Genomic DNA, 25,276 nt, shown 5'->3' with positions numbered 1-25,276 from the left:
CATTAAGTTATGTGAAAGAGTAGTGGAAGAGAAGTGAGGTGATGGTTAGTGATCAGCAGTGTGGTTTCATGCCAGAAAAGAGCACCACAGATGTGATGTTTGCTCTGAGGGTGTTGATGGAGAAGTATAGAGAAGGCCAGAAGGAGTTGCATTGCGTCTTTGTGGACCTGGAGAAAGCATATGACAGAGTGACTCGAGAGGACCTGTGATATTGTATGAGGAAGTCGGGAGTGGCAGAGAAGTACGTAAGAGTTGTACAGAATATGTACGAGGGAAGTGTGACCGCGGTGAGGTCTGCAGTAGGAGTGATGGATGCATTCAAGGTGGAGGTGGGATTAAATCAGGGATCGACTCTGAGCCCTTTCTTATTTGCAATGGCGATGGACAGGTTTACAGACAAAATTAGACAGGAGTCCCTGTGGACTATGATGTTTGCTGATGACATTGTGATCTGTAATGATAGTAGAGAGCAGGTTCAGGAGACCCTGGAGAGGTGGAGATCTGCTCCAGAGAGGAGAGGATTGAAGGTCAGTAGGAACAAGACAGAATACATGTGTGTGAATGAGAGGGAGGTCAGTGGAATGGTGAGGATGAAAGGAGTAGAGTTGGCGAAGGTGGATGAGCTTAAATACTTGGGATCAACAGTACAGAGTAATGGGGATTATGAAAAAGAGAGTGCAGGAAGGGTGGAGTGGGTGGAGAAGAGTGTCAGGAGTGATTTGTGACAGACGGGTAATAGCAAGAGTGAAAGAGAAGGTCTACAGGATGGTAGGGAGACCAGCTGTGTTATATGGGCTGGAGATGGTGGCACTGACCAGAAAGCAGGAGACAGAGCTGGAGGTGGCAGAGTTAAAGATGCTAAGATTTGCATTGGATGTGACGAGGATGGACAGGATTAGAAATGAGGACATTAGAGGGTCAGCTCAAGTGAGACGATTTGAAGACAAAGTCAGAGAGGCGAGATTGCGTTGGTTTGGACATGTGCAGAGGAGAGATGCTGAGTATATTGGGAGAAGGATGTTAAGGATAGAGTTGACAGGGAAGAGGAAAAGTGGAAGGCCTAAGAGATTTATGGATGTGATAGAGAGGACATGCAGGTGATGGGTGTAACAGAACAAGAAGATATGGAACAAGATGATGCACTGTGGCAGCCCCTAACGGGAGCAGCCAAAAGAACAAGAATAAAAGAAGGACGGATTACTTCATCAGACTAGGTAATGATTTTATCTTTCTTTCGTCCTCACGTATATTTTTGTTTTTTAACCCAGTATAACTGCACTTTTTTCTTTATTGTGTTGACTGTAAAATGCATGTTAGTTTGTGAGGGCTGCCATAAAATTCATGTAGAAAATACTGTATATCTGCTGACCCTGTTTTGTCTGTTTGGTTCATTGTAATACATTGGCGGACAGTAATAGCCTAGCAAACCTGGATTTGCTTCAAGAAGGTAAAAGATAGATTGATCTTTATTGTCATTGTCACTTTTACAAAGGGACAAAAAAATTGAAGGTGCAGTCGACTCAGTGTGAGGCATAAGAGTTACAATGGCAAGAAGAGAGAAAATAATAACAATCCATCCATCCATCAATTTTCCAACCCACTGAATCCGAACATAGGGTTACGGGGGTCTGCTGGAGCCAATCCCAGCCAACACAGGGCAGGAACCAATCCTGGGCAGGGTGTCAACCCACCGCAGGACACACACAAACCCACCCACACACCAGGGCCAATTTAGAATCGCCAATCCACCTAACCTGCATGTCTTTGGATTGTGGGAGGAAACCGGAGCGCCCGGAGGAAACCCATGCAGACACGGGGAGAACATGCAAACTCCACGCAGGGAGGACCCGGGAAGCGAACCCGGGTCTCCTAACTGCGAGGCAGCAGCGCTACAACTGCGCCACCGTGCCGCCCTAATAACAATCCGAATAGTAATAAAAGTACTTTAAAAATATACAAATTGCACTTGTTGACTTAAGGTCTATATTGCACATTGGGAGAGAATGATATGGAGCAGTTTAATTCGGAGTTCAAGGCCATGATTGCTTTTGGATGAAAGCTGTTTTTAAGGCGGTTTCTCCTGGTTTTCACTGCTCTGTATTTCTTGCCCGATGGCAAAAGCTGGAAGAGGCAATGACCAGGATGTGATGAATCCTGTGAAATGTCTATTGCTTTTTTGCAGCCTCGGGAGGTGTAGATTTGTTCCAGAGTGGGGAGGGTACAGCCAATTGTTCTCTCCGCTGTCCTGACGACCCTGTGGAGCGCTTTCCTTTCTGAGGAAGTGCAGCTGCCGTACCACACATATAGTCCATATGTGAGGACACTCTCGATGGAACAGTGATAAAAGGCAAGGAGCAGATTTTTGGGGAGATGGTTCTTTCTGAAGATTTTCAGAAAATAGTCTCTGCTGCGCCTTCTTCAGCAGCTCCTTGGTGTTGGCGTTCCAGGTCAGGTCATCCTCCAGCTCAATGCCCAGAAACCTGAACACCAGGGCCTCATGTATAAACGGTGTGTACGCACAGAAATGTTGCGTAAGAACTTTTCCACGTTCAAATCGCGATGTATAAAACCTACACCTGGCGTAAAGCCACGCACTTTTCCACGGTACCTCATGCCTTGTCGTACGCAAGTTCTCTGCTCGGTTTTGCAAACTGGCGGCACCCAGCGTCAAAGCAGTGCTACTGTTCCTGTGTGGTTACTCATTATTTTCATGACGCAACTTTATAAATACACAGAAACTAACCGCATATTGTTTATTAGTGTAATCCATCTGATTGTAATTAACTCGTAACAATATAATGGTCCAGGGAACAGCCATAGTATTCCAAATACCATAACTGCTTTAGCGTTGTTACTCTCACTTCTTCTTCTTCTTCTTCTTTCAGCTCCTCCCGTTAGGAGTTGCCACAGCGGATCATCTTTTTCCATATTACTCACTGCACGACTCGGAGTATTTATATCACTGTATCTGAGTGTGAATCACAGCAGCAGTTGTTCGGAAAGAGAATTATCGGTATACAGCATTAAGGACACGCTGTCTCTGCCACTGCAAAATGTTTTAAAGCCTTTCCTGTACGGACCTCGCGGTTCAGAAACAGTTTCATCCCAAGAACTTTAAATGCACTCAATCAATTGCACCTTGTAGAACTGTTAGGACTTATAAGTACAATCACCTCACTGTAAACTTGCACTACAGTTATAATATCGCACAACCTGAGCCACTTTATAAAGCGCGTATTTACATATGATGACGAGATCATTTTTAAGGTGAAATGCAGCAAAATATGTTTGTTAAATTATACAGATAAAACTTTAACTTCATTTAAATAATCTATATTCTTCACTGGGAGTGTCTTTAAGGATAGAATAATTAAACATGTACTACGAAGATATTTCAATGTTCTTTAAACGTTTTGAAGAATCGGCGCTAAGCTTACAGATGGCTTAACGTCTATTACAGAGCTGATTGTGTGGCGATCGGTTACTTGGGGAAAGAAAAGCACTGACTGCAGTGGCGCTACGCCAATATATATTGAATATAAAACAGAAAGAGAAAATAACAACACAGCTAAAAACACAGCGACAAATTTCGGCAAAAGTTAAATGCTTGTGTCATGAGCACGAGGCGGCTATGCAGTGTCTGCAACAGACGTGGCCATCCACCGTGATAAGCTACCTTACTGACATTGGCGGGCTAAGGAGCCACCGATTCTTCCTGTGCCCAGGGCCACCACAAGCCTAGAGCCCCTGAGTACTGCTGCAATAAATTATTTCATCAAGTGAAACCCATGTTTAATGACGTGCTTTAACTCCTATCATCATGAAAATGACATCACGTATACATCTCAGTATTTTAGTTATTCAGAGAGCTGTAATATCACGAATGTAATGGATTCTGTGTCCAGTTGGAGGAAGAGAGCCGGTTTAAGAAGCAAGTAGTGATTCACACACACAGAGCACATAGAAGATCAAATACAAAACAAAGCATTTAACGTGCTACTTTAATTACAATGTGATTTGAGAAACTGGTTAATTAAACGATTTTAAGATGAAGTTTATGATGTTCTACTTTAATGACAAAATAAACTACATGATTAAAGTGGAAATGTCGAGATTGAAGTTGACATTTCGTGCTTTTCCCCACTGTGTGCCTTTTTTCTCTGTACCCTAATAAGCTTTCATATGACACTCAGACGGTGGGCTACAACTCGGCTTTTCACGGCGACTTTGATATGTGACTTCTTTTTTATTTCTGGCACTGTGCGATTTTGTGGATGTGAGCTTTCAAGTTTCTCCAACACGCTATGTCACTCGATCAACTTCCTTTTGTTGATTATACTACGGTTTATTTGAACAAATAGTATGTTTTTCCTTTGCCTCCACTTGGTATTCGCTGAAATTCTTATGTTTCCCCCCGTGCTTTTCCCATCGTCTTTTCACAGAAGGCTGCGCTTAAGGGCGATTTATATTGATTTGCATATTCAAATAGGCGTAATTCTGGGAGGAGTTGGGGCGTTACATAAAGCGCGTGCACGAGCGTTAGTTTTCACACTGATCGGGATTTATGTAGCGGAAGAACGTGGAAGTTGGAGTACGCACAGATTCCTGCATCTGGATTTTTCTGTGCGTAAGCACATTTCGGCTTTTGTGCTCACGCCATGTTATAGTGCGAGTTCTACACACGGCGTTATACATGAGGCCCCAGGACCCTCTCCACACAGGCCCCGCCAATGATGAGTGGCTGGATGACAGTTTTGTTTGTTTTAAAGTCAGTAATAAGCTCCTTTTTTGTGGTGTTGACGAGCAGGTTATTGACTGTGCACCACTCTTGATAGCTGCTCCACCTCATCCCTGTATGCCAGCTACCCTCCTTGCCCAAGATGAGTCTGACCACCGTCGTGTCATCCACGAACTTTATGATCTTGTTGCTATGGTGAGTGGGGACACAGTCATATGTGTAGAGGGTGTAGAGGAGCGGGCTGAGCACACAACCCTGTGGCATCCCAGTGTTGAGGCTGAGAGCAGTGGATGTGCGGAGACCCAGCCTGACCCTCTGGGAGTGACCAGACAGGAAGTCCAGAATCCAACTGCAGGTGAGTAATGGAAGTCCCAGATCTGCCAGTTTGGACACCAGTCGTCATTGTAGGAGGATGGTGTTAAACGCCGAGCTGAAGTCTACAAAGAGCAGTCTGGCGTAACTCCCCTGCTGCTCCAGGTGGGTCAGGGCAGCATGAAGGGCTGTGGCCACAGTGTCCTTCATGGATCTCTTTGCTTTGTAAGCAAATTGAAATGGGTCCAGGTCTGCTGGCAGGCAGGCGATGATATGACTCCGCACCAGTTTCTCAAAGCACTTCTTGATGACAGATGTGAGTGCCACTGGGCGGAAATCATTCAGACTGTTCGTGATGGATTTTTTCGGCAGCGGAACAATGATTGAGGACTTGAGGCACTTCATAACAGGTCATCCACCTGAAGCCAAGTGTGTTCAGGCCCATCCAGTACTTGGATGAGAAACCATCTAACTGCTGGTAGAGCTGCAGTGACAAGGACACTGTGCCGTAAAAATGGCACCGTCCTTCAGATGAGATATAAAACTGAGGTCCTGACTCTTTGTGGTCATTAAACATCCCTGGGCATCCTTCACAAAGAGCAGGGTGCATCCTGATGTCCTGGCTAAATTTCCCACCTAGGCCTAGTCATTATGGCCCTGTAATCATCCCCAGTCTCTAATTGGCTAACTGTCTGAGCACTTCACTGTGGTGAGTGTACTGGTGCAAAAATGGCTGCCATCCCGTCATCCCTGTGGATGCTACACGTTAGTGGTGGTTAAAGTGGCTCCTGACTCACTGAAGCGCTTTGATTAGCGAGGAAAGCACTATACAAATGTAATGAATCATTATTGTATGGGCAGGTACAGACACACACACACACACACACACAAACACAGTATTGCTAATTAATATATCATGGCATTAGGAAGGAACTCTTAAAAACAAATTAGGAACATGGCATAGCATCCCAGGCAGGATTTGAAACTGGGGCCTGTAACGCCATTTATTGCACTGTGGGCACACTTTTATAACGTAAATGGTACTCTCACTCTTAAATCTGATTAATCCAATTCAGGGTTGGTGGAGAGCTGGGGACTTTCCTGTCAGCTTTGGGCACAAGGTAGGAAATCAGCCTTAGACAGGACACTGGTCCAACTCAGGGTTCAAACATGGACACCCTTGCACCTGAATGGAGCCATTATGAAATCTCCAGTTAATCTAACATGTATATTATTACACATGAGGGAGAAAAACCTATGCAGACTGCACACATGTAATGAGCAAATTCAGGATTTGAATCTAAGATAAGGCTAAAAAAAAATCAGATCCCATAACTGTTAACAACAACAAAGACATTTATTTATATAGCACATTTTCATACAAATAATGTAGCTCAACGGTCTTTACATGATGAAGAAAAGAGAAATAAGAGACAAAGTAAGAATTAGAGGGCAGCATGGTGGCGCAGTGGTAGCGCTGCTGCCTCGCAGTTAGGAGACCCGGGTTCACTTCCCGGGTCCTCCCTCGATGGAGTTTGCATGTTCTCCCCGTGTCTGCGTGGGTTTCCTCCCACAATCCAAAGACATGCAGGTTAGGTGGATTGGCGATTCTAAATTGGCCCTAGTGTGTGCTTGGTGTGTTTGTGTGTGTGTCCTGCGGTAGGTTGGCACCCTGCCCAGGATCGGTTCGTGCCCTGTGTTGGCTAGGATTGGCTCCAGCAGACCCCCGTGACCCTGTATTCGGATTCAGTGGGTTAGACAATGGATGGATGGAAGTAAGAATTAGAATAACTGAACTTAACTGAAATGAGTGTTGATAACAGCTTAGGATCGAACAAATTTGAAAACTACATTGTAAATGCAAGGTGATGGGGACCTCTGGTGGCCACAATATAGTAATGCACCTGTCCTACTGACTATCAGTTAGTTGCTACCATCGCAAGGTTAATGAGAAAGCCAGCAAGCCATGGAACTAAATTAACAGGTTTAACAAGAATCGGATTCTAATTAGGAAACAAGATGAAGCAAAATTGGTTGTAATTTCTTAATTAGAAACAGATTCTTGTTGTTCATTAAACCCATTATTTAATTCCATGCTCTCATTCCGCCACAGTACACTTCTCCAGAACAGTTGGCGTTTTTTTCTTCCAAGAGCACCATCCAAATGTTTCGAGGACCTGAGCAGATCAACATAACCAAGACCCTCACCTTTCTTTATTTTCAGATATTATATGATGGATGCAGGTTAGCTGGCCATGTGTTGGCTTGTTTTATATTAATATTGTTTTATATGCTAAATAAGTAATGAAGAAATAATGAAGGGGTCTGAGTCTTAAATGGCAATTTAGTTACAATTATGGCAAAAGAGTCCATTAGCAGCAAAAATGGGTCACTAATTAAGAAAAAGGTTAGAATGCAAACCTGCAGCCACTGAGGCACTCCAGGACCGGAGTTGGGGACCCCTGAAGTACAGTTCACCTATTCTCAACAGTGCACTTCAGTGACTGTACTCAGTAGCGATAAACTTGTATGTTTTTTAAAACTGAAAGAAAACCTCTAGCTGGCAGGCAAGTCAAAGTGTGCAATGCTGGACAAAAGACAGCAATTCTTTAGACAGGCAAGCAAATCATGTTGTACGATTACACAGAATAAAGGACTCTCTGACTGCAGGTCAAACCATCTTTGTAAATGTTCCTGATATCAGTATAATGACAATTAGGGTGTTGAAACAACACCAAATTGGGATGAAGCAGATCTGCAGAGCAGTCTGTGAGAGAAACGGTGACAGTGCTAAGGAAGTGAGGTGCAGTATATGAACAAAAGTATGTGGACACCCTTCCAAATGATTACATGCGAATGTTTCATTCTTAACAGGTGCATAAACTCGAGTGCTTATCCATACAAACTCCATTGACAAATATCAGCGCATCATTATCATAGGATGCCACCTTTGCCACAAGTCAGTAAGCGTAAGATCTGCCTCTGTCATGTGAGACCGCTATCTGTGTTTTGGGTTTTTTTTTTTTTTTTTGTAACTTTCTCATATACAAGTATGGGAATTGTGGGAAAAAAAAAAAAAAAATGACCTCAAGATTTTGATGAAATCCCAATGTTTTAAACCTTCCCAAGCCCAAAAATACCATTTTTAAAATTAGGTTTCTGTGTGTCTGTATGTACAAAAACACAATAACTTGAGTACGCTTTCACTCAGGTCAACCAAATTTTGCATACAAAATATAGATTTCTACCAACGTTTGGTCTATTTCTGCTAACCGGAAGTGGAATTTTACTTTTTACTGATTTTTTCAACTTTACTTTTATGATAACTGTTCAATATACTGATTGGATGTTGATGGTTCTCTAATGTACGTAATATAAAAATCGAATCATTGCCTTGTGGTTTACTCCTCAAATATCCATCCCCATATCTGAGTACATGAGAACGTCGAGGGGAGAGCACTCCTGATTTATTGAAATTCAGTCTGTCTGTGTATCTGTGTGGAAACACGATAGATAACTCAAAAACACTTTGACCTGCTCAGTGACATTTTGTACTCCTGCTTTATATCAAAAATAACAAATCCTATTAACTTCTGGGCCACTTCTGGCAACCGGAAGTGGTACTTTAAATGAGTAATTTTGTGAATTTTCAAGCAAACTACAGTTATAATTACAGATAGATGCTTCAAGTTTTGTATAGATTTAATGATAAAAAGCAAACAAACACATTTTAGAAAAATAACTCCACCATCTGAATTTTCTGTATCATTGAAATATAAATGTGTGCACGATATTAAAAACCTGCGGTGGGTTGGCACCCTGCCCAGTGCCCTGTGTTGGCTGGGATTGGCTCCAGCAGACCCCCGTGACCCTGTATTCGGATTCAGCGGGTTAGAAAATGGATGGATGGATATTAAAAACTCTATTCAATATAACACGTATTCTTTCAATAACTATTATTAATTTTATTTTAATTTATACATCATCAATAACACGTAAACACTGAACATACCATGTAAATATAAAGATGTAATGGGAACAACAAGCTGCTACATCCCCGTCTTGTTCCGCTACCATTATCATAATTACATGTAGCTAATGCAGTTTTACACACAGCATTTTATTGCACAAATATTATATAATGTATAAAGCTGTGTAAGCCCGGGCTTTTTAAAAACTATTGAAATTGTCAGAAAATAAACTGAAATGTAGAGATGTCAGGTCATTGAAAGGAACTACTCTGGGCATCTCTCTCTTAGGAGGATTCGTTTTGCCGATGTGCTCGCATCACTTGAGCATTAACAGCTAAGCGACTTTGTCTTTCTTCGAAGGTTTCATTTTGCTGACGTGCTCGCCTCGCTTCTGTATTAGTGGTGGGAGGAAAAGTAAAAGGGATACCATTTTGCCAATTAAGCGGCCATGCGAGTTTTTCTTCTGAGGTTTCATTTTGCTGACGTGCTCGCCTCGCTTGTGTTATTAGTAGCTAAGCGAGTTTCCTGTTTCCTTGGAGGCGGAGCTCTTATCCCAACTCCACCTCTCACTTCCAGGCTGGACACACACACACACACACACACACACTTTTTATGAGTAGACGTTTATATATAACTAACACTTTTTCTGTGTTTTTAGGTGACTTTAACTCTTTTTACTTTGCATGTAATCTAAGTAATGCATATGTTATCATGAATAAATTACGCCACCGTTTTCAACCTCCCTAAGTGCAAAAATATCATTTTAATATAAAGTTTGATTGTAAATAGAGATAAATGATTGTGTATGAATATTATCAATTAGTTATGATGAGAAACAAACAGATATGATATTTGAGAAAATACTGCGCAACTGAAAGTGGCTCTGATGACCTTTTCCTCCATCTCAGTATACGAGAAAGTCGAGGGGCGCGCACTCCCGATTTTTGTAATACAAAAAGGTGGTTGTAGCTGCGGGTGTGTAAGGCAGGTTTCAAGCACGGGTAGTCCAAAAGTTCATTTTAAAATATTTAGTTAAAATTCAAAGCAAATAATCCACAGAAGAATACAGAAAAAAAGGTTGTTACACATGTAGAATAAAAGGCAAAAAAATTAGTAAAAACGTATCTTCTCTAAACTTAAGCTTTTCTTGTCAAACTTTAGTTGTTTCTATAATTAAAGATGTTTTACTTATTCTTCTGTATGCTTTAAATGTACGGCCCTGTACAGTCAATAAAGTACTGTACATTATCTTTCATTCAAATCTCGCCTAAAAACGCACTTCTTCACATTGGCTTTTAATTCTTAACCTGTTTCATTTTCCACTTGCCTTTGCTATTTTCTATTTTATTTGGTCCCCTGACCTGTTTTAGTATCTCTGTTTTAATTCTCTCTTAATGTTTGTTTTTAATATTTTGCTTTTAGTCCTGCTTGTTGTAACTGTACAGCGCTTCGGTCAGTTGTACACTGTGTGCACAATTATTAGGCAAGTGAGTATTTTGACCATATCATCATTTTTAATGCGTATATTCCAACTCCAAGCTGTATTAACTTGAATGCTTATTGGATTTAAGCATGTCAGGTGATGTGTATTTGTGTAATGAGGGAGGGTGTGGCCTAAGGAGATCAACACCCTATATCAAGGTGTGCAGAATTATTAGGCAGCTAGTTTTCCTCAGGCAAAAGGGCCAAAAAAGAGATTTAACTGACTCTGAAAAGTCAAAACTTGTAAAAAGTCTTTCAGAGGGATGCAGCACTTTTGGAATTGCTAAGATATTGGTGTGTGATCACAGAACCATCAAACATTTTGTTGCAAATAGTCAACAGGGTCGCAAGAAATGTGTTGAGAACAAAAGACGCAAATTAGCTGCCAAAGATTTGAGAAGAATCAAACGTGAAGCTACCAGGAACCCATTATCCTCCAGTACTTTCATATTCCAGAGCTGCAACCTACCTGGAGTGCCCAGAAGTACAAGGTGTTCAGTGCTCAAAGACATGGCCAAGGTAAGGAGGGCTGAAACCCAACCACCACTGAACAAGAAACATAAGTTGAAACGTCAAAACTGGGCCAAGAAATATCTGAAGACAGATTTTTTTCAAAGGTTTTATGGACCGATGAGATGAGAGTGACTCTTGATGGACCAGATGGATGGACCTGTGGATCAGTAATGGGCACAGAGCTCCACTCCAACGTGGAGGTGGGGTACTGGTATGAGCTGGTATTTTTAAAGATGAGCTAGTTGGATCTTTTTGCATTGAAGGTGAACTCAAAATCAACTCCCAAACCTACTGCCAGTTTTTCGAAGACACTTTCTTCAAACAGTGATACAGGAAGAAGACCATGATTTTTATGCAGGCCAATGCTCCATCACTTGCATCGAAGTTCTCCACTGCGTGGCCAGCCAGTAAAGGCCTTAAAGATGAAGGAATAATGACATGGCCCCCCTTCCTCATCTGACCTAAACCCTATCGAGAACTTGTGGGCACTTCTTAAACGCTAGATTTACGGGGGAGAAAAACAATACACCTCTCTGAAGAGTGTCTGGGAGGCTGTAGTCACTGCTCCACAAAAAGCTGATCGTCAACAGATCAAGAAACTGACAGACTCCATGAATGGAAAGGCTTATGACTGTTATTGGAAAGAAGGGTGGCTATATTGGTCATTGATTGATTGGTTTATTTATTTTGAAATGTCAGAGATGTTTATTTGTAAATTTTGATTTGTTTGTTTATTATTCTCACTATAACAGATGAAAATAAACAAGTGAGATGGGAAAATTTTCATTTTTCCTTTAGTTGCATAATAAATCTGCACACTAATAGTTGCCTAATAATTGTGCACATATGTATTCCCCTGATGATGTTCACACTCACATTTCCGTTGTGAAACATTCAGGTTTCAGGTTTATTAACATTTTGGATTGACTGATAGCACTGTGTTTGTTCCATATTAAAATTAATCCTCAAAAATACAACTTGCCTAATAATTGTGCACACAGTGTATAATGCTGTGTTTTTAAGCGCTCACCAAATAAATATGGTATGGTATGTTACTTGGTATGTAAGCTGCGGTTGAAAACCATGTGCCCTCAATTCCTTACACATGGCCAGGCAGGTCACTAACTTGAGTATAATGTATAGTCAGAGAGGCCACAAATAGTTAGCATATACCAACTCAATTCAACTTGTGGAGGTTGCAAGAACCTCCCATAGACTATACACTAATATTTAGGCAAACATTTAATGTAACTTAAATAACTAGCAAATGGCTCTTACAGTGGTGGTTCACATATGTTGCAATTGGATCAAGTGTGAGGTACTGTTAAGGTATATGGAGTCCCAGCACTACATTTTGTTTATTTTGTGAAACATAATGTTTAAAGTTTGAAATTGACAAATCATCAAGTTTACCGTATTGCGTAATATTGTGCTTGACAATCTAAAATTAGAGAAATTCCAAAGCTGATCAATATCAAACACAAGTTAATAACGAGCTCTACATTCTACAGAAAAAGTTATGTACTCCTGCAAAGCAACCAATGCTTAATTTGATTGAGTTTTAAAGAAAATTCCACACTTTTTTGCATGTTTTCATCAATTCCATGGTGGCACAGTGGTGGTGCTGTTGCCTCGCAGTAAGAATATCATGGTCTCACTTTGCGGGTCCTCTCTGTGTGGAGTTGCCAAGTGCTTTGAGTAGTGAGAAAAGTGCTATATAAACGTAAAGAATTATGTTTTTGCTTTGAGTGTCAATGGCTGGTTGTCCACCTTGTAACAGCCATGAATTAACGCATCTCGCAGAATCAAAGCGTGGGAGTGGAAGGCCAGCCAATCGTATGAAGAGACGTGTGGAGGTGGTGCTTGTTAGTAATGAGGCTCTCATTGGAGTGACAATTAGATTAATTTGTGAAAACCCACATTTACACCCACTTGATGAAACTGGAATACAACTAAAAGCATGCAGTTTTTTGATGAGGTACTGATGGAATCTGTGAATCGTGTCTTTTTCAGATAACTGTACAGTGGTTATTGCCGGCAAGGTGCCAATACGCAGTACTGTCATTAACAAAACTAACGGGAGTGGACTCCCCCTAGACTTTCTTGTATACTCAGATATGGGGATGGATATTTGAAAAGTAAACCACAAGACGAGGATTATACAGTGGTGTGAAAAACTATTTGCCCCCTTCCTGATTTCTTATTCTTTTGCATGTTTGTCACACAAAATGTTTCTGATCATCAAACACATTTAACCATTAGTCAAATATAACACAAGTAAACACAAAATGCAGTTTTTAAATGATGGTTTTATTATTTAGGGAGAAAAAAATCCAAACCTACATGGCCCTGTGTGAAAAAGTAATTGCCCCCTGAACCTAATAACTGGTTGGGCCACCCTTAGCAGCAATAACTGCAATCAAGCGTTTGCGATAACTTGCAATGAGTCTTTTACAGCACTCTGGAGGAATTTTGGCCCACTCATCTTTGCAGAATTGTTGTAATTCAGCTTTATTTGAGGGTTTTCTAGCATGAACCGCCTTTTTAAAGGTCATGCCATAGCATCTCAATTGGATTCAGGTGAGGACTTCGACTAGGCCACTCCAAAGTCTTCATTTTGTTTTTCTTCAGCCATTCAGAGGTGGATTTGCTGGTGTGTTTTGGGTCATTGTCCTGTTGCAGCACCCAAGATCACTTCAGCTTGAGTTGACGAACAGATGGCCGGACATTCTCCTTCAGGATTTTTTGGTAGACAGTAGAATTCATGGTTCCATCTATCACAGCAAGTCTTCCAGGTCCTGAAGCAGCAAAACAACCCCAGCCCATCACACTACCACCACCATATTTTACTGTTGGTATGATGTTCTTTTTCTGAAATGCTGTGTTCCTTTTACGCCAGATGTAACGGGACATTTGCCTTCCAAAAAGTTCAACTTTTGTCTCATCAGTCCAAAAGGTATTTTCCCAAAAGTCTTGGCAATCATTTAGATGTTTCTTAGCAAAATTGAGACGAGCCCTAATGTTCTTTTTGCTTAACAGTGGTTTGCGTCTTGGAAATCTGCCATGCAGGCCGTTTTTGCCCAGTCTCTTTCTTATGGTGGAGTCGTGAACACTGACCTTAATTGAGGCAAGTGAGGCCTGCAGTTCTTTAGACGTTGTCCTGGGGTCTTTTGTGACCTCTCGGATGAGTCGTCTCTGCGTTCTTGGGGTAATTTTGGTCGGCCGGCCACTCCTGGGAAGGTTCACCACTGTTCCATGTTTTTGCCATTTGTGGATAATGGCTCTCACTGTGGTTCGCTGGAGTCCCAAAGCTTTAGAAATGGCTTTATAACCTTTACCAGACTGATAGATCTCAATTACTTCTGTTCTCATTTGTTCCTGAATTTCTTTGGATCTTGGCATGATGTCTAGCTTTTGAGGTGCTTTTGGTCTACTTCTCTGTGTCAGGCAGCTCCTATTTAAGTGATTTCTTGATTGAAACAGTAATCAGGCCTGGGGGTGGCTACGGAAATTGAACTCAGGTGTGATACACCACAGTTAGGTTATTTTTAAACAAGGGGGCAATTACTTTTTCACACAGGGCCATGTAGGTTTGGATTTTTTTTCTCCCTAAATAATAAAAACCATCATTTTAAAAACTGCATTTTGTGTTTACTTGTGTTATATTTGACTAATGGTTAAATGTGTTTGATGATCAGAAACATTTTGTGTGACAAACATGCAAAAGAATAAGAAATCAGGAAGGGGGCGAATAGTTTTTCACACCACTGTATTTTTATATTATGTACAATAAAGAACTACTAACCACAAGACGAGGATTATATTTTTAATATTATTTACAGTAAAGAACCACCAACAACAAATCAAATTAATTATATTGAACAATTTGATAAAAAAATTTATCAGTATACTGCTGCTGGATTATGTGAATTTCCCCTTGGGATTAATAAAGTATCTATCTATCTAATTACTATAAAAAGTTGAATAAATTGGACTCTGCCGCTGCATGAATAAAACAGTACCACTTCCTATTCGCAGAAATAGCAAAATTTGGTTGACCTAAGTGAAAGCGTACTCAAGTCATCGTGTTTATACACACACAGATGGACAAAATTCCAAAAATGGTATTTTCTGACTCGAGGAGGTCTAAAATGTCGAGATTCATTAACATCTTGAAATCGAATTTTTGGACGATTCCAATACTTTCCCTATACTTCGTATAGAAGCAAGTAAAAAAAGCCCCGATTTTGTTATTATGAAGTGGAAGCATTAGACCGAGATGCCACTAGGGGGCAGTAGCCATTTTGTTTCTACTTGAATGTAGACTGGAAGAAGAACCAGGAAGGCAGCAAAGCTGCTCCTTTTTTAAGCAATCAGTGGATTATAAGGCTGCAATTGGACAAGGGGTTTCAAGGTAGTACAATGACATGGCGGTTAAGACAACCTGGATGGCTAACTCCTGTCCACAATAGGCTCTCCTGGTACCAAATTAGACAACCCTGGGGCAAGTGAGCCAAGAGAGAATGTTTTTTTTTTGTGTGTTAGTGAGGGTGAATGACTACTGTTCGATAAGCCCACAGTGGGTGAAAAATTGAGAATTTATCCACAGAGAAAAGATTTTAAAAATAAAGTTTTGAAAAACAAAACAATGAAAATTCAGAATAATTAATATGAATTTTTTATTTTACATAATGCCACTTACAGCAGTAGGAATAAAAACCGTGTGTTACAGAACCATTCCAAAGTGAATCCAGCAATGTATTCAGAGCTGGAAAATGACGAACACTTCGGCACATTCAATATGACAGAACATTAAGGAAAGTAAGACAAAAAGTGTGACAGATTAAAGAATGGCCGTTAAAACGGCTTTCGTTTATACAGTAAGTGCTTATCACCGTCACCGTGTCTCCAGAGAGGCCTACAAAAAGAAGTTAGTGCATTGCAAACAATCAGGTATTCCCTTTAAGAGAAAAAGATCAATGCTTTCTTTAAGAAAATCAAACAGTTAAGAGACAATTCTTGTTTTTAAAAAAGAAAGGAGAAAAATGCATTGCTGGAAAAAAAAAAATGAAAAAAAATTAAACCTAAGTCTTCCAGTAGGAGGAGCTAGCAGTAAGTTGTTATTGGGAGCCATTTTGGCCAAAGAGGCACACAAGGTGTGTTCTGGGAGACTGGACAACTAAGCTACACTTGCAGAGCAGCCAATCGGACACAAATAAATTAGAAAATAAAGAAACATTCAGAACTTAGTCAAATGTTTCATTTTCATGTGTACTTTAGAGACATCAATTTTCTTTTGTTGATTTTTTTTTTTAACCAATGATTCATATGGTGGTAACAATATAATCACATGTATTAGTAGAGTACATAAAACACCCAGGTTTATAACAGCCATCCATTATCCAACCCGCTATATCCTAACTACAGGGTCACGGTGGTGTGCGTGCACGATGGCACAGTGGTAGTGCTGCTTTCTCTCAGTAAGGAGACCGGGCTTCGCTTCCCGGGTGTCAATATCATAGCTAAATGGGGGCTGCACAGTGGCATTGTGGTAGCACTGCTGCGTTGCAGTAAGACCACCACGGTTTGCATCCCAGGTCCTATCTTGGTGGAGTTTGTATTTTCTCCCTGTGTCTGCATGGTTTCCCTCCAAGTACCCACCGTTTCCTCCCACTGTCCAAAGAAAGACATGCAGGTTAGGAGAATTCGCAACGTTAAATTAGCCCAAGTGTGTGGTGTGCGTTTGCCCTCTGATGCACCGACGCTCTGTCCAGTTTCTGTTCCTGCCTTGTGCCCTTTGCTAGCTCGGTTTCGCTCCAGCACCAACACACAGCACTGGTCTGGATTACGCAGATTAGAAAATGATGTGACAATGACATAGCCAAATGGGCTCGGGTGGCTCGGTAGCTTTCACAGACTGTAGATTCTAATTCAAGTGATATAAAAATTGCTGTGGCTAGTGGAGGGTTTATAGAGAATTGCAGTTAATGTTTTTTAAAAGATGCAATTTTTGAAAGAAGTATACAATGGACAGTTAAAAGCTTTGTTGAAGTCTGATTTTTTTAATGTCAGGAGCAGCTATAAATGAGGGGCGAGACAAAAATCGCACCTTTAATTGGCTGACTGAACAGATTACAATATGCCTTTTGCACATGTACATTAGGCAGTTTTCAAGCTGACACAACACAATTTAGATGCATACAGGTAAGCATCACAAAAAGCACCAAGGTAAACAAATCCTGCATGTCTGCTATGTTGGAATAGGATTTCCTTCCACAAAGGGTGTCCAATCATACAATCAGACATTGTAACAAGCAGGATATCAATCATATATTATATATATATAATATATATTATAAGCATGAACCAATCATAGCAGGATTAGAGTCTACGTTTTTAAAGACTCTACATTTTCACCGGTCCACACTGCAATGATAGGCCATTGTTTTCGAAAACCGTTTCCTTTTTCAGAGGTTAGAAACACCACACTAGTGTGGCTAAAAGGGAAAAATGGACACTAGTGTCTGCAATTTTTAAATGAAAATGTAGTAGTGTAGACATAACCTTTAATACACACCTTTCATGTGGGAGGAAAATGCATGCCGGTACTCCAGGTTTTTTTTTTTCTTCTTCGAATATATCACACTTAATGGTAAGCATTTCCCCAAGGTAGCTTAAAAATCAACCTAGCTTTATTTTGAACAAGGCCTTTAACTGTGAATCCTTCCACTCAGGCAGTGTGATGATGTAGTGGTCAAGACTTTGGACTTGAAACACTGAAGTTGTGGGTTCAAATCCCACCACTGACACTGTGTGACCCTGAGCAAGTCACTTCACCTGCCTGTCTGTCAACTGGAAAAATAAAAGAAATGTAACCAATTACCCCCACATAGTAGTGAAACAGGACAAACTTTAAAAATCAAGGATTAAAAATAAATGCAATTCTGGCCAAGCAGGCCAAGCATCAAACGTTGGCACTGTATCTGATCGTGTTCAGCTCGGACGGGGAAGCATCCTCCGTGTGGGGAGAAAAGCTCATCTCTGGCAATGAGCAGCTACCCTCTAATACACACATAGCTCTGATGTCTCTCCCTCTCTCAAAAACGTCAAACATTACTCCTTACAAATCTCTAGATGATAAAGTCTATTGAACAAACAAGTATTTCTAGCTAAGCAGAGGCAAGATACGCTCCAACACATGGCAAAAGGTAGAGCGACTCAAACGGAGGCTGGCGCGTGAGTGAGGAGGGTCCCGCCCCCCTTTCCTCGGCCCGCAGCCTCCCTCTCTGATTCGCCCCAATAAATCAGTACCATAAGCGAACTGAGATACTTTGCACGATGACAGAAGTCGCAAAATCAACCGGAATCCATCCATCCATTATCCAACCCACTATACCCTAACACAGGGTCACGGGGATGTTCAAGTAAATTATAGAAAAAGACCCATTCTAAATCCGTTAAATAGTTCCATCCATCCATTACTCAACCCGCTATATCCTAACTACAGGTTCACGGGAGTCTTCTGGAGCTAATCCCAGCCAACACAGGGCACAAGACAGGAAGCAAACCCCAGGTAGGGTGCCAGCCCACCACAGGGCGCACACACACACTAGGGACAATGCACCTAACCTGCATGTCTTTGGAGTGTAGGAGGAAACCGGAGTCCATTAAATAGTTCTCTCATGAAAAGCGGACAGACAGATAGGTGTCCGATTATACATATTCTGGTGTATATATAATCATATATATGCTGTAAGACGTCAGCCCAATAGATAAATTTCATAATTTATTCTATACGTTTTATAGCCAATATCATAGAGAATATTAGCAGAATGCACTAAACAAATTAGAATTTACTTTATAAAACATCTCCCCAAAGATATATTTATAACCCACTCCTTAGTTTATTGTCTTTCTAAATAATTATTTCAAGATGTGTTAATATACTGATCTTTATTACAGGCAGAAAAGGTCAACTGGTAAATAAAATAAATGAAAAAGCTAATGAGCAAAACCAATGAATGACATCTCATTCTCCGACTGTTTCGATTTAGTACTTCCATTGGGGGGAACACAGTCGCCTGATGCCGAGAGACATTTGTCAAACAGCTTTTCTTGTTTTTTTTTAAAAAATGGAGTAAATTAATAATATTTTGCTGGATGGTTTTCCACTGTGTTTAAATTTGAACACTCGGGAGGAACATGAAGCTTCATTTCTATTGACTCTTGTGTCTGATTGGCTTTTCCACAATATAATGAATTAGTTCAGCCTCCTCTTTAAGACAATGTAGGAACATTTTAAAAAATTTGTCTGAAGGGGATCTCCAACCCCAGGAACATCTCTACTGCTAGGAGGATGTGAGAAAATAGAACTGCCTGTCATTTTCCTGATTAGAGTACAAGTGTGTCCCTTAAACCCAATTCAAGGATTCTGCTGCTTCAAGAGACTCAATCAATGCTGTTTTCTTCTGAATGAGCAACCTGTTGAAGCAAATTGAGACCAAGATTTTTTCCACAAGTTAAGCCAACAAATAACTCATGTTATCGAATATATGCAGTCCCCATACCTTCCGTTAAGTGGCATTTCCCTCCAGTAGGCTGGCACAGCACATAAGAGCAGCCAGGACAAGGTACCACTGTCTGCGAGTGACTGAACACTGTGGTGATCCTGTAGCAGCCTGGACGGGCCCGTCACAAGAGTTCATGCAAATCAAAAAGAGAATGAAAGACAAGGATAAGCAGGAAGACAGCATTTTCACCTATGACAAACACAACTGGCATAGATGCCACAAATGACAATAAGGATTACCAAAGTTTCAGACTTTCAGTTCAAGGAGCTTTCAAACTGGCACCATCCAATGCTGAGGTGATGTTTCATATCACTCTATATATTTTACAAAGGTTGGTAGGCTCTCAAGATTGCGGCATAGTGCAGTGATCAGTCAAGAGTCCTGCGGTGTGAAAGTTGCCTGGCAATTATAAAAGTCTTGAACAAAATTTGGAGATCTGCAGAAATTTGTTTGACTTGGATAAGAGTTAGGGAGTGCGCTATTGGCAAAAGATTAAATCTCGATATTTTCAGGGACTTTGATAATGATAATTAGACAATATTTTGCTTCCGTTTAAAAACATGCTTGAAAAGGTCTTACTGATCTAGCTTGGTCTTGATAATAGGATATTAGCTGTAGCTTACTAATGAGATTAATGGAAACAATAGTTAAAGAAAACAAGTCTTAATTATTTTTCTTAACCCTTAAAATGCCACATACTTTGGGGGGTTTAATGCACCCCTGCATGCCAAGAAAGTTAAAAATGGAGCCATCTGGCCCATGTAAGTTGTGTCACATCCAAGGAAAACTTCACACTGCATTTCACAGTAAGTTCTTCAAACCAAGTTATCCAGAACAGTGGCTGGGAGGGACCTTTTCATAGCTTGGAGATTATACTGGAGTGCCTGCCTTCACTGAATGAACTGTGAATTCTCTTTAGGGTTCTTTATATTAGAGTTTGGTGGAAAAATCTCAGAACATTAACTGTAAAAAAATATGTAGTAATGCAGATCTAAAATCCAGAAAGGGCCATATCATGTTTCTTGCCATTACAGAGTGTGTAAGATGTGTTTCTATGGAAGGACCATGACTAAAAATGAAAGATATTAACACATTATATAAAGTACTATATAACAGACAGACAGACAGACATACCAGTTCTAAAATTTTCCCTCCTTGATTATATTTTCTATCAAAATCTTACCAGGACACTTAACATCCATGAAGTAGGAATTTGGGCTTTGCACCAGACGCTTCTTCTTGTGCTTCTGCCTCTCTCTTTCAAATGGCGGATGCAACAGGTCTACAAAGAGCTGCAGAATTAGATGGCAAAAAATATAAAACAACTAAATGTCAGGCAAGCATGGTGGTGGAGCTGGGACAGGCCCAGCCGTAATCACCAAGACTGTCCATCCAGCACAACCATTTGGACAACGCCGTGGGTTACTTATTTTCATTCAGTTGTTCAATAACTGGGGTGGCACGGTGGCGCAGTGGGTAGTGCTGCTGATTTGCAGTAAGGAGGCCTGGGTTTGCTTTCCGGATTCCTCCCTGCATGGGGTGTGAAAGATCATTGCAGAAAAAGAGAAACGCTGAAATGGGGGGGGGGTACACAAGTCTTCTTTTAGAATGGCTGCATGTCATGATATCCATCCATTATCCAACCCGCTATATCCTAATTACTGGGTCACGGGGGTCTGCTGGAGCCAATCCCAGCCAACACAGGGTGCAAGGCAGGAAACAAACTCCTGGCAGGGCACCAGCCCACCACAGATATCATAATACTGTTTATTTTCTTTCAAAAATGGATTGTCAATTATTTTTATAGTAGTTTTTTAATAGCAAAATGAGGATCAATACTCAACAACTGTTTTGGATGTATTTGTTAAGTCCTTAAGCTTTTATTTTCTGGTGAGAGTGGCACCATGGTGCCAGGAAGGGAGTGTCATCCAGCATATACTCTATATAAGCTATATATCTTTTCATTTTTAAATCCAGGAATTCATTTTAGCAAAAATGTTATGACAATTGATTTAGTAGTTAGGGGACATTATGATTTAGGCACATGTACATAATAAATACAAAGATGCCACCTGACAAATTGACACAAATAGTTGACGAGAAGCGACAGCATAGCAAGAAAATGATTATCACATCGTATTTCCCAAATTATATATTAGGAGAGATCCATTTAAAATCTGAAAGTGTCGCCGTCATGGTATCGTGGCTCTCCGAAAGGCTCAAGGCGAATTACTGAAAGTGCCAGCCGCGACCAACCACGACGCCTGCGCAGAACGGCGAACATGCCCGGGCATGAACTCGGGGTGCCTGTTGCGCTCCACAGCTTTCAGAGACGCCGTTGAAGATTACAATCAATGTCAATGCACACATTTCACCAGCAAAAAAACAAAATCTCGGGGAAAGAAGCACATAGGTGAAGTAAGTGATCTGCAAAAGCTGTCAACCTTCCAACTTTCCGTACTTTCGTTTTTTTCCACACGCTCCGACATATTTTTGCTCCAAAAAAAAAAAAGGATAACAACACTACTAATTATGAATTGCGCACAACGACATCGGTCCGTTTGTTTGTATCAAATAGAAAGAAAAAAAACAGTGCAACTTACTGGCATTTTTAAATGTTGCGTTTCTTCAGTTTAACGACTTTGGGTAATTCAGCTCTCGGCGTCTCTCGTTCTACTCTCAGCTGGTCTCTGCCCTCTGTCAACATGGACACGTGCGCGCTTACATAGGAGACCACGCCCCTCCCCAGACGAACTCCACCCCCAGAAGTGACGGAACCAATAAATAACTTTGTTATCGATTAAGCATTACTGTCAAAAAGCTATCACGTTAATCTGCTAGCCTGGCGTTCGGCACTTCTCACGACAGACCATATTATTAACACAGAAAAGAAAAGAAAGGAAAAAAAGATAATACCTGATGTTTTTATATTTTTTTCAGAAACCGATTAATATTTAGGCTAACCAACCTACAATGATCCGTCCTGGGCATGACGTTAACCTGCATCCAGCCCAGCTAGCATGCCCTCCAACTTGCAGGAAGAAGTCGGGGTTGACGGCAGGACTGGCACTCTAGCCGCTGTAAAAAAAACCTCAATGTTCTATTCCATTGCAACTAGTGTGGCGCTGAGGTGTCGCCTGTTGCACGGCTGCAGTCGAGTCCTAATGTAGTACAAGATTTAAGGACTTTGTGTTATATTAAGTTGTATTATTGTTAGTATTGTTTTGAGTAGAGCTAAATGCTCTCTGGTCTTATGCTAAATCCGCACAGTGTTTATGTGCAAGCATTACTTGTTGATGTTTTGGACTTTATTAGAACACCCCTCTCATTTTATGGGGAAATCTGCCTTTAATTAATTATTACTGTTTAATTACTGTTTAGGTGAGGTCTGATAGTGATTGACCTACATTGTTGTTGCTTTTACTGTATTTCTGAAAAATGTTATTGAAATGAGGACATTTCGTCTGGGGTAAGGGAGTAATGTAAGCAGGAGTTCATGTCAGGAAATTCCAATAAAGTTAATTGATAGATCGTTTCAGGGAGGAGAAATTTGGTGGGTGGAGTAGGGGGATAGAAAAAAAAGAGGTGTAGCTCAGTGCTGTATCTCCACTGTTGTATTATTAAAGAAATAAATATAACTGGCAAATAGTCCACAAAACTGGGGTGGCCATTTCTTTATGCCATTCCACACATCGAGACTCAGTCAGCTACGCTACCGAGGTCGCCCTCAAGCCATGAAGAACCGACACCGAATACTGGTAAGGAGAGTAGCGGACTCTTAACAACCGCTCTTACAGTAGGATCCTGAGGTGGTTTGGTTTGTAGTGTGGTGGGTGTGACAACGCGCCATATCAGTGCATGCTACTGTATCTGGAACGCCTAGGAATTCCACAGAAAGACCTGGGGCCTCATGTATAAACGGTGCGTACGCACAGAATGTTGCGTAAGAACTTTTCCACGTTCAAATCGCGATGTATAAAACCTACACTTGGCGTAAAGCCACGCACTTTTCCACTGTACCTCATGCCTTGTCGTACGCAAGTTCTCCTCTCGGTTTTGCAGACTGGCAGCACCCAGCGTCAAAGCAGTGCTACTGTTCTTGTGTGGTTACTCTTTTATTTTCATGACGCGGCTTTATAAATACATAGAAACTAACCGCATATTGTTTATTAGTGTAATGCATCTGATTGTAATTAACTTGTAACAATATAATGGTAGAGGGAACAGCCATAGTATTCCAAATATCATAACTGCTTTTGCGTTGTTACTCTCACGTCTTCTTCTTCTTCTTCTTCTTTCAGCTCCTCCCCTTAGGAGTTGCCACAGCGGATCATCTTTTTCCATATTACTCTCTCTGCACCACTCGGAGTATTTACATCACTGTATCTGAGTGTGAATCACAGCAGCAGCTGATCGGAAAGAGAATTATCGGAATACAGCATCAGGCACACGCTACCTCAGCCACGGCAAAATGTTTTAAAGCCCTTCCTGTACAGACCTCGCGGTTCAGAAACAGTTTCATCCCAAGAACTTTAAATGCACTCAATCAATTGCTCCTTGTAGAACTGTTTGTACTTATAAGTACAATCACCTCACTGTAAACTTGCACTACAGTTATAATATCTCACAACCTGAGCCACTTTATAAAGCGCGTATTTACATATGATGACGATATCATTTTTAAGGTGAAATGCAGCAAAATATGTTTGTTAAATTATACACATAAAACTTTAACTTCATTTAAATAATCTATATTCTTCACTGGTAGTGTCGTTAAGGATAGAATAATTAAACATGTACTACGAAGATATTTCAATGTTCTTTAAACGTTTTGAAGAATCGGCGCTAAGCTTACAGATGGCTTAACTTCTATTACAGAGCTGATTGTGTGGCGATCGGTTACTTGGGGAAGGAAAAGCACTGACTGCAGTGACGGCTACGCCAATATATATTGAATATAAAACAGAAAGAGAAAATAACAACACAGCTAAAAACGTAGCGACAAATTTCGGCAAAAGTTAAATGCTTGTGTCATGAGCACGAGGCAGCTATGCAGTGTCTGCAACGGACGAGGCCATCCACCGTGATAAGCTACCTTACTGACATTGGCGGGCGAAGGAGCCACCGATTCTTCCTCTGCCCAGTGCCACCACAAGCCTAGAGCCGCCCCTGAGTACTGCTGCAATAAATTATTTCATCGAAGTGAAACATGTTTAATAACGTGCTTTAACTCCTATCATCATGAAAATGACATCACGTATACATCTCAGTATTTTAGTTATTCAGAGAGCTGTAATATCACAAATGTAATGGACTCTGTGTTCAGTTGGAGGAAGAGAGCCGGTTTAAGAAGCAAGTAGTGATTCACACATACAGAGCATACAGAAGATCAAATACAAAACAAAGCATTTAACGTGCTACTTTAATTACGATGTGATTTGAGAAACTGGTTAATTAAACGATTTTAAGATGAAGTTTATGATGTTCTACTTTAATGACAAAATAAACTACGTGATTAAAGTGGAAATGTCGAGATTGAAGTTGACATTTCGTGTTTTTTCCCCACCGTGTGCCTTTTTTCTCTGTACCCTAATAAGCTTTCATATGACACTCAGACAGTGGGCTTACAACTCTTCTTTTCACGGCGACTTTGATATGTGACTTCTTTTTTATTTCCGGCACTGTGCGAT

General features: G+C 40.8%; 1 protein-coding gene across 1 annotated transcript; it reads right to left on the bottom strand.

Annotated features, from left to right (window-relative positions):
* Window positions 1–18,952: 18,952 nt before the first annotated feature.
* On the bottom strand, window positions 18,953–22,301 carry LOC120537797 (40S ribosomal protein S27-like). Its single transcript, XM_039766998.1, has 4 exons — window positions 22,190–22,301; window positions 20,770–20,878; window positions 19,584–19,694; window positions 18,953–19,497 (listed from the first exon to the last, which is right to left on the bottom strand). Exons 1-4 carry the CDS (start codon window positions 22,193–22,195, stop codon window positions 19,469–19,471), a joined length of 255 nt encoding a protein of 84 aa, XP_039622932.1. The 5' UTR covers window positions 22,196–22,301; the 3' UTR covers window positions 18,953–19,468.
* Between the last annotated feature and the right edge of the window lie 2,975 nt (window positions 22,302–25,276).

This window comes from Polypterus senegalus, chromosome 10 (assembly GCF_016835505.1).
Source record: "Polypterus senegalus isolate Bchr_013 chromosome 10, ASM1683550v1, whole genome shotgun sequence".
NCBI classification, from domain to species: Eukaryota; Metazoa; Chordata; class Cladistia; order Polypteriformes; family Polypteridae; genus Polypterus; species Polypterus senegalus.
The sequence above is the reverse complement of the archived record's forward strand: the minus strand, read 5'-3'. Positions and strand labels throughout refer to the sequence as shown.